At 49.2% G+C, this 10105-nt stretch overlaps 1 protein-coding gene across 4 annotated transcripts in view; it reads right to left on the bottom strand.

Annotated features, from left to right (window-relative positions):
* Positions 1–235: 235 nt before the first annotated feature.
* LOC139268782 (2-5A-dependent ribonuclease-like) overlaps positions 236–10105 on the bottom strand; it is a 103009-nt gene continuing 93139 nt past the window's right edge. For 2 of the 4 annotated variants that reach the window (XM_070887469.1, XM_070887470.1), the window contains one exon: positions 236–1020. In XM_070887469.1, coding sequence (XP_070743570.1) covers positions 651–1020 — 370 coding nt within the window. In that variant the 3' untranslated portion in view covers positions 236–650. The remainder of the gene's footprint in view (positions 1021–10105) is intronic. The other 2 variants (XM_070887473.1, XR_011594107.1) reach the window with 2 other exon arrangements.

The raw sequence follows: 10105 nt of genomic DNA, 5'->3' as shown, positions 1-10105 counted from the left end.
TAAAATGATTGATAATTGGCTTTGAATCAAATCTCCTGCTTACGTGCCATTGATTGGCTGGGTGGGCTGTCAATCAGGACAGACACTTACTGAAATGTAGCCAATCCAGCTGAGGGGGAGGTGGGACATTTCCAAATCACTCGCCTGACACAGACTGAATATTCTTCACGTTTATTGCCTTTTACAGATTCACATTTACAGAAACAAGACTTGAATAAACAGCCCAGCGAGAGCGAGCTGGAGACATTCACAGGGAGAATGCAGCTTTATTAAAACAGTTGTGGGGATTTTCTCCACACCGTGAGAATCCTGTCCCTTTAAATGTGGACAAAACCTTGAATTGTAACAGCAGGGAGGGGGTCTGCTTACTGAAGCGGCACTTCGCAGTTTAACATTAGTTTTACTCTGCTGACAGTCTTCAGCATCTTCGAGAGGTTTTACTTGGCAGCACGAGTCTACACTGTCCCATCAAACCCTCCCAGGGCAGGTACAGCACGGGTTAGATACAGAGTAAAGCTCCCTCTACACTGGCCCAATAACGTGCCTTACCCCCTGACCCTCAGATGCTTTCCCTGACCCAGTCCCGAGAAGGAAGAGAGTAGAAATGCAGTGCTGACAATGACCTTTGCCCTCCCGGCTCACCCCCTGTTCTATTTAAAGTTGCGTCTCCCCGCGGACTGTCCCTGACACACTACGCACATTCTGCTCTCCTGATGCCCTTGCTGAGGGGAGAGGAGAGGCTCTCGTGGGTGAGGCTGCAGGAGAATCTGGCGTTGGACTCCCAGTCGGAGCCAGAGAGGGTCAGCAGGCTGCTGACACTGTAGGTGTTGTCCGAAGCTCGCAGGTAGTCGCTGGTCTGGACCCCGGCCGAAATGGTCGCCCCGTCCTTCTTCCACTCCACCTCCACCGCATCGGGGTAGAAGTGATCGGCGAGGCACACCAGGGTGGCAGTGCCCTTGGTCGTGACCTCCTCCGGGGAGGGGGGCAGCAGGGTCAGCGTGGGTGGTGTCTTCCCTCGGCCTGAAAGGGAGGAGAAGGATGTTTAATAGGTGTATATTAGTCTGTATGTTTGTGTGTCACTGTGAGTGTTTCCGTGTGGGGATAATTCACATCTGATAACGGAGAGTTGGGTTAATGAACTCCTGGCTGGTGATTAACCATTAGAGGCGAGCAACACTAATTCTTCATCTTCTTTGTCTCACTTGATAAGTTTAATCTAAATATAAATACGTTTGATGTTAAGGTGATTAAAAAAATATATACAGCGTCTTTCACAACCACCGGACGTCTCAAAGCGCTTTGCAGCCAATGAAGTACTTTTGGAGTGTAGTCACTGTTGTAATGTGGGAAACACGGCAGCCAATTTGCGCACAGCAAGCTCCCACAAACAGCGATGTGATAATGACCTGATAATCTGTTCTTTTGTCATGTTGGTTGAGGATAAATATTGACCAGGACACCGGGGAGAACTTCCTTGCTCTTCTTCAAAATACTGGCATGGGATCTTTTACATCCACCTGAGAACAGACGGGGCCTCCGTTTAATGTCTCATCCGAAAGACAGCACCTCCAACAGTGCAGCACTCCCTCAGCAATGCACTGCAGTGTCAGCCTAGATTTTTGTGCTCAAGTCCCTGGAGTGGGACTTGAATCCACAACCTTCTGACTCAGAGGCGAGAGTGCAACGCACTGAGCCACGGCTGATACTCAAAATCATATTGGACTGTTGTATAAACATCTGCAGTGCAGGGTTGGCACACATTCAGCACTGAAATGGTTAACAGTAAGAGTCGGTAAAGACTGAGTGTCCCGTTAAGACGCTGTTCACTGGCAGGAAGCTCGAACTGTAGATGGGTGGATACAGGGGAAACAGGCTCAGCAGTGAGAAAGCTCAGATCACACACAGATCGGGAGAACTTTATCCGGGAACATTGCGACACACTTGTATAAACACACTTCAGCAAGGCTTCATGTTGGGTGTCGGTGTAGAAGCTTCTAGATTGCATCTAAAAGCTTGCTGCCCAGCACCGGGGTGAGGTCAAGGGTGAGGCTACAATTAGCCTCAGTGTACCGGGGTCAGGCAGGGTCCTGGAAGGTCCGAGTGCACGGACAAAGGGCGAGGGTCAGGATCAGGGCCCTCCCATTTCAATGAAAGAAAGCCTTGAATTTATATAGCGCCTTTCACAACTTCAGGATGTCCCAAGGTGCTTTACAACCAATTGCACACAGGAAGATTTACAAGGATGTTGCCTGGACTGGAGAATTTTAGCTTTGAGGAAAGATTGGATAGGCTGGGGTTGTTTTCTTTGGAATAGAGGAGGTTGAGGTGTATAAAATTATGAGGGGCCTATTTCCCTTAGCAGAGGGGACAACAACCAGGGGGCATAGATTTAAAGTAATTGGTAGGAGGTTTAGAGGGGAAATGTCTTCACCCAGAGGGTGGTGGGGGTCTGGAACTCACTGCCTGAAAGGGTGGAAGAGGCAGAAACCCTCACCACATTTAAAATGTACTTTATTGTGCACCTGAAATGCAGTAACCCACAGGGCTACAGACCAAGAGCTGGAACGTGGGATTAGGCTGGGTAGATCTTTGTCGGCCGGCGCGGACACGATGGGCCGAATGGCCTCCTTTCATGCTGTAAATTTCTCTGATTCTATGAAGCTCCCAGACTGCAATGAGATCATGACCAGATCATCGATTTTAACTATGTTGGTTGTGGGATAAATATTGGCCAGGACACTGGGAAGAACCCCCTTGCCCTTCCAGTAGTGATTATGAGATCTTTCATGTCCACCTGAGAGAGCAGACGGGACTTCGGTTTAACGTCTCATCTGAAAGATAGCACCTCTGACAGAGGGATGATATGTTAGAAGGATCATCAAATGAGGCTATATGGGTTAAACTGATGAACATAAAAGGGGCGATCACACTGCTGGGAGTGTACTATAGACCCCTAAACAGTCAGAAGGAGATAGAAGAGAAAATATATCGGCAAATTGCTGAGAAGGTCAAAAACAATCGGGCAGCAATAGTCGGGGATTTCAACTCCCCTCACATTAACTGGGATGGAATCAGTGTCAAAGGTATAGAGGGCGCAGATTTCTTCAAATGCATTCAGGAGAACTTTTATAGCCAGTACGTAGCAAGCCCAACAAGGGAGGGGTCGGTTCTGGGCTTAGTTTTAGGGAATGAAGCTGGGCAGGTGGAAGGGGTATCAGTGGGAGAGCATTTTGGTGCTAGTGATCATAATTCAGTTAGATTTAGCATAGTTATGGAAAAGACCAAAGCTAGAGCAGGAATAAAGGTTCTCAATGGGGGAAAGGCCCATTTTACTAAGTTGAGAGGTGATTTAGCAAAAGTGGGCTGGAAACAGCTACTTGAAGGTAAATCAGTGTCAGGGCAGTGGGAGGCATTCAAGGGGGAGATAGTGAAGGTTCAGAGCAAGTATGTTCCCACAAAGGAAAAGGGTGGCACTCCCAAATCTAGTGCCCCCTGGATGGCAAAGGGCATACAGGGTAGGATAAGGCAAAAAAGGGAAGCTTATGTCAGATACCCAGAGCTAAATACTGCAGAAAGCCCAGAGGTGTATAGAAAGTGCAGGGGTGTAATTAAAAAGGGAATTAAGAAAGCAAAGAGAGGGCATGAATAAATACTGGCAAGTAAAATCAAGGAAAACCCAAAGATGTTTTGTAAATACATAAAGAGCAAGAGGATAACTAAGGAAAGAGTGGGGCCTATTAGAGACCAAAAAGATAACCTGTGTGTGGAGGCGGAAGATGTGGGTATAGTTCTTAGTGAATACTTTGCATCTGTCTTCACAGAAGAGAGGGACTATGCAGACATTGTAATTAAGGAGGAGAAGTGTGAAATATTAGATGAGATAAACATAGTGAGAGAGGAAGTATTAAGGGGCTTAGCAGCTTTGAAAGTGGATAAATCACCAGGCGCGGATCAAATGTATCCCAGGTTGTTAAGAGAAGCAAGGGAGGAAATAGCGGAGGCTCTGACCATCATTAGCCAATCCTCTCTGTCTACAGGTGTGTCGGAGGACTGGAGGACTGCTAACGTGGTACCTTTGTTTAAAAAGTGAGAAAGGGATAGACCGAGTAATTACAGGCCAGTCAGCCTAACCTCGGTGGTGGGAAAATTATTGGAAACAATTCTGGGGGAGAGAATAAATTGTGATGTAGAAAGGGACGGATTAATCAAGGACAGTCAGCATGGATTTGTTAAGGGAAGGTCGTGCCTGACTAACTTGATGTGAATTTTTTGCGGAGATAACAAGGAGGGTCGATGAGTGTTGCGCCTTAAATGTAGCCTACATGGATTTTTGCAAGGCTTTTGGCAAGGTCTCACATGGCAGAAAAGTAAAAGCCCATGGGATCCAAGGGAAAGTGGCAAGTTAGATCCAAAATTGGCTCAGTGGCAGGAAGCAAAGGGTAATGGTCAACAGGCATCTTTGTGACTGGAAGGCTGTTTCGAGTGGGGTTCCGCAGGGCTCAGTACTAAGTCCCTTGCTCTTTGAAGTCTAAATTATTGGTGTATATTACAATGTAGGGGACATGATTAAGAAGTTTACAGGTGATACAAACATTGGCCGTGCGGTTGATAGTGAGGAAGAAAGCTGTAGACTGCAGGAAGCTATCAATGAACTGGTCAGGTGGGCAGAACAGTGGCAAATGGAATTCAATCCAGAGAACTGTGAGATAATGCATTTGGGGAGAGCTAACAAGGCAAGGGAATACACATTAAATGGTACAACACTCAGAAGTGAAGAGGAACAAAGGGACCTTGGACTGCATGTCCACAGATCACTGAAGGTAGCAGGCTAGGTTTATAAGGCGGTTAAGAAGGCATACAGAATACTTGCCTTTATTAATCACAGCATAGAATACAAGAGCAGGGAGGTTATGCTATAACTGTATAAAACACTAGTTAGGCCGCAGCTAGAGTACAGATTAGATTTACAAGGATGTTACCAGGACTGGAGAATTTTAGCTATGAGGAAAGATTGGATAGGCTGGGATTGTTTTCTTTGGAACAGAGGAGGCTGAGGGGAGACCTTATTGAGGTATATAAAATTATGAGGGGCCTAGATAGAGTGGATAGGACAGACCTATTTCCCTTAGCAGAGGGGTCAACAACCAGGTGACATTGACTTAAAAGTAATTGATAAAAGGATTAGAGGGTAGTTGAGGAGAATCCTTTTCACCCAGAGGGGTCTGGAACTCACTGCCTGAAAGGGTGGTAGAGGCAGAAACCCTCACCACATTTAAAAAGTACTTGGATGTGCACTTGAAGTGCCGTAACCTACAGGGCTACGGACCGAGAGCTGGAAAGTGGGATTAAGCTGGATAGCTCTTCGTCGGGCGACACGGACACGATGGGACAAATGGAGTCAGGAAGTGGCTCAGTTGGTAGCACCCTTGAGTGAGAGATTGTGGGTTCAAATCCCACTCCGGTGTCCTGGCCAATATTTATCCCTCAATCAACATAACAAAACCAGATTATTTGGTCATTAGCACATTGCTGTTTGTGGGAGCTTGCTGTGCACAAATTGGCTGCTGCGTTTCCTACATTACAACACTGAGTACACTTCAAATAGTACTTCGTTGGCTGCAAAGCACTTTGGGATGTCTGGTGGTCATGAAAGTCGCTATATAAATGCAAGTCTTTCTTTTCTCAGAGCCGAGCATGCTAGTGACTGAGCCACGGCTGACACCTCATGGTCGATTAGCTTGACACGCTCAGTCTCTGGGCTCACACTGGGACAGTGAGCCCACTTGGGGAGCTCAGTCTCTGGGCTCACACTGGGACAATGAGCCCACTTGGGGAGAACAGAAGAATTAGGAACAGGAGTAGGCCATCTAGCCCCTCACGCCTGCTCCGCCACTCAACAAGATCATGGCTGATCTGGCCGTGGACTCAGCTCCACTTACCCGCCCACTCCCCATAACCCTTAATTCCCTTATTGGTTAAAAATCTATCTATCTGTGATTTGAATACATTCAATGAGCTAGCCTCAACTGCTTCCCTGGACAGAGAATTCCACAGATTCACAACTCTCTGGGAGAAGAAATTCCTTCTCAACACAGTTTTAAATTGGCTCCCCTGTATTTTGAGGCTGTGCCCCCTAGTTCTAGTCTCCCCGACCAGTGGAAACAATCTCTCTGCCTCTATCTTGTCTATCCCTTTCATTATTTTAAATGTTTCTATAAGATCACCCCTCATCCTTCTGAACTCCAACGAGTAAAGACCCAGTCTACTCAATCTATCATCATAAGGTAACCCCCTCATCTCCAGAATCAGCCGAGTGAATCGTCTCTGTACCCCCTCCAAAGCCAGTATATCCTTCCTTGAGTAAGGTGACCAAAACTGCACGCAGTACTCCAGGTGCAGCCTCACCAATACCCTATACAGTTGCAGCAGGACCTCCCTGCTTTTGTACTCCATCCCTCTCGCAATGAAGGGCAACATTCCATTCGCCTTCCTGATTACCTGCTGCACCTGCAAACTAACTTTTTGGGATTCATGCACAAGGACCCCCAGGTCCCTCTGCACCACAGTATGCAGCATGAGAGCTGAGTCTCTGGGCTCACACTGAGACAATGATCCCACTTGGGGAGGGGAGCTGTGCCCCAGCCAGAGGTAGTGCCTTCAGGAGTGAGATGGGGAGCAGATGACAGGCAGCCTGTGGTGTAGAGGGGGGACATTTCACCGGCCGAGGGCAGGTGCTGAGCCCGTTTACCTGTAAGAATGTGGTAAGTGGATGGGGAAAGTGGGCCGGGCACTGAGGTAACGTCCTGTGTTGCTGGTGGAACTCCTGCTGTCTGCTCCGTCACGTGTGACAAACACACAGACACATCAGACGGACATCTGGGATGGGGGGATTGTCCTATGGAGAGATTGAGTAGACTAGGCCTATATTCTCTAGTGTTTAGAAGAATGAGAGGGGATCTCATTGAAACATACACAATTCTGACAGGGCTTGACAGGGTAGATGCAGGGAGGATGTTTCCTCTGGCAGGGGTCACAGTCTCAGAATAAGGGGTCGGCCATTCAGGACTGAGATGAGGAGAAACCTCTTCACTCAGAGGGTGGTGAATCTCTGGCATTCTCTACCCCAGAGGGCTGTGGAGGTTCAGTCCTTGAGTATATTCCGGAGATCGATAGATTTTTGGATATTAAGGGAATCAAGGGATATGGGGACAGTGCAGGAAAGTGGATTGAGGTAGAAGATCAGCCATGATCTCATTGAATGGCGGAGCAGGCTCGAGGGGCCGAATGGCCTCCTCCTGCTCCTAATTCCCAAGTTCTTATGGAACATTAGTCCGTGTTCTGGGGATTTTCTGCTGGGTTCAGGTTTAATCAGCAGGGGAATTGTGCGAGTCCCAGTTAATAAAAAGAAAAGAGAAATTAAAGAAAGGCCTGCATTTATATAGCGCCTTTCACACCTCAGGAAGTCCCAAAGTGCTTCACAGCCAATGAAGTACAGTCACTGTTGTAATGTGGGAAACACGGCAACCAATTTGTGCACAGCAAGCTCCCACACACAGCAATGAGGTAAATGAGCATTTTAAGCGATGTAGGTTGAGGGATAAATATCAGCCTGAACTCGAGCCACAGAAACAGCAACTGAGAGTCTCCCCACAACCCTGGAGCACTGCAGCCGCCGGATTGCGAGCCCTGCTGCCCCTGTTTGTGATCAGAAGTTGGACAGGAGGTGAGCGGGGGCTGGACAGATCAGAGTTGGAGCTGGGGGAGGCAGGACCTCGGGAGTGTCAGTGTGCTGAGGCTGAGCTCAGTTATATCAGAGACTGTGACAGGAGCACAGACTGCCCCCAGCGAGCTCACTCACTCACACCCACACTCTGCCCGTGTCTCACACACCGTGTCTGTCACACTGAGACAGGCAGGAGGCTAGGGAGCGATTTCCGGGGATGGTGCAGGGATGGGACCGCAGTGTGCCAACGTCCAGATCTCCTCCACACGGTGGGTAACAGTTCGTTACTTATACTTTGCTGGGTGAAGGGGGAGTGTGGGTAAAGGAATACAGCCGGACTCCCTGTCATACACAGCACTCTTCAATTAACCCTTTCATTCACCGCAGCTCCCCACCATATTATATAACCCATACAGAGGCACAGGAGAGGGTGCAGAGAAGGTTTACAAGGATGGGACCAGAAATGCGAGGGTGTACATATCAGGAAAGGATGAACAGGCTGGGGCTCTTTTCTCTTGAGGCTGAGGGGGTGACCTGATCGAGGTCTTTAACATTTGGAAAGGTTTTGATAGAGTGGATACAGAGAGAGTATTTCCACTTGTGGGGAAGAGCAGAACTAGAGGCCATCAATATAAGATAGTCAGCAAGAAATCCAATCGGGAATTCAGGAGAAAATTCTTTACCCAGCAAGTGGTGAGAATGTGGAACTGGCTACCACAGGGAGTGATTGAAGTGAATAGTATCGATGTATTTAAGGGGAGGCTAGACAGGGATATGAGGGAGAAGGGAATAGAGGGTCATGCTGATAGATTTAGATGAGGAAAGACGGGAGGCTTGAATGTAATCATATGTAAACTAACACCTTCGCATATTCAGCATTTGTGTCTTAGAAAGATTCAGTATTTAAAGTGTTAATAACGGAGCATTGGGGTTTACTTACTCAGTCTGAGCTTGGTTCCTTTACCGAACGTGAGCCACAGTGACAGCTTCCAGTGCAGCGGCTGTACAATATCCTCCGTCCCTGGCTCACTCAGTCTGTGTGTGTGTGTGTGTGTGTGTGTGTGTGTGTGTGTGTGAATCTGTCTGTCTGTGTGTGTGTATGTTTGTGTCCGTCTGCAAGCGAGATGTTTGTGTTGCTGACACAGGCCTTCCTCGGGGATCATTATAAAATAACGAGTTTCAGGGGCTTTAGAAACCTGTTTCCTCAGTCCGTGAACCGTGTGTACATGGAGTGTGAGAGGATGCAGCCCCTCTTCCACTATTTGAAGGGGCTGCTCCTCGATTTCTGGCTCCACTCCACCCTCCTGGTCTTTGGTCACCCGGTGCGGGGAGAGCGGGCAGGTCGGAGGGCCTCCCCGTGGGCCTGCTCCTGGGCCTGGCCACCTGGTGCGGGGGGAGCGGGCAGGTTGGAGGGCCCCCCTTGGGCCTGGTCACCCGGTGTGGGGAGAGCGGGCAGGTTGGAGGGCCCCCCGTGGGCCTGGTCACCCGGTGTGGGGGGAGCGGGCAGGTCAGAGGGCCTCCCCGTGGGCCTGATCCCCCGGTGTGGGGGGAGCGGGCAGGTCGGAGAGCCTCCCCATGGGCCTGATCCTGGCCAAGGTGGCCATCCACAGGTCCCAGTTGGACGGGGCCCATGGAATGGTCGTACTGCCTGCCTGCCTCCCTTCGGGGGGCTTTGTCTGCCCCGTGGTGGCCCTGGGGACGGAGCCCAGGATAGTCCTGTGGCCTTCTGTGACAGGAGGGCACCGCAGGGCCTGGGGTGTGGGGTGGGCAGGGAAAGAGCACGACCATTTCACTTGTTCACTGTCCTTTCATGTTTATGTTTTGGGTTTTATAAGTTGTGGCCCTCTCAATAGTGGGGGGTTTGTGAGATGATTTGGATTGAGGACACAGGGACCACTCAGTGTCTCCGTGCTGTCTGAATGTACAGAGTAGAGCTGTGAGATTGTCAGTGATGAAGACACCAGCCCCAACTCCTCTGACCCACTCCATCCTTTCCCAATTCACTGCAGCTTCCAGCTGAATATTCCTGCCGTCACTCCCATCGAGCTGTGTGTCAGTCAGGTGTAAAACCGTACAGGAGGTGGGGCTGTGTGTCCATTATTATATATTATATATAACTGTGGGGTGAGTCAGTACAGGAGGTGGGGCTGTGTATATTGTCTATCACTGTCTGCCTTTCTTTCTTTCTCTTTCTCTCTCCCCGTCCCTCACTTTCTCTCTCACACATTCTCTCGCACTCTCTACCTCTCTGTCTCCCTCTTTCCGTCTCCCCGGTGCAGCACACTGAAATGCAGAATAAACCTCCCTGTGCCCTACCCCACCAATGGATGTTAACCCTTGACCCCAGAGCATGCCTTCTCCTGGAGTAAGGCCCCATTCCCC

The sequence above is a fragment of the Pristiophorus japonicus genome, chromosome 8 (genome assembly GCF_044704955.1).
Source record: "Pristiophorus japonicus isolate sPriJap1 chromosome 8, sPriJap1.hap1, whole genome shotgun sequence".
NCBI classification, from domain to species: Eukaryota; Metazoa; Chordata; class Chondrichthyes; family Pristiophoridae; genus Pristiophorus; species Pristiophorus japonicus.
This window is presented reverse-complemented; position numbering and strand designations above follow the sequence as displayed.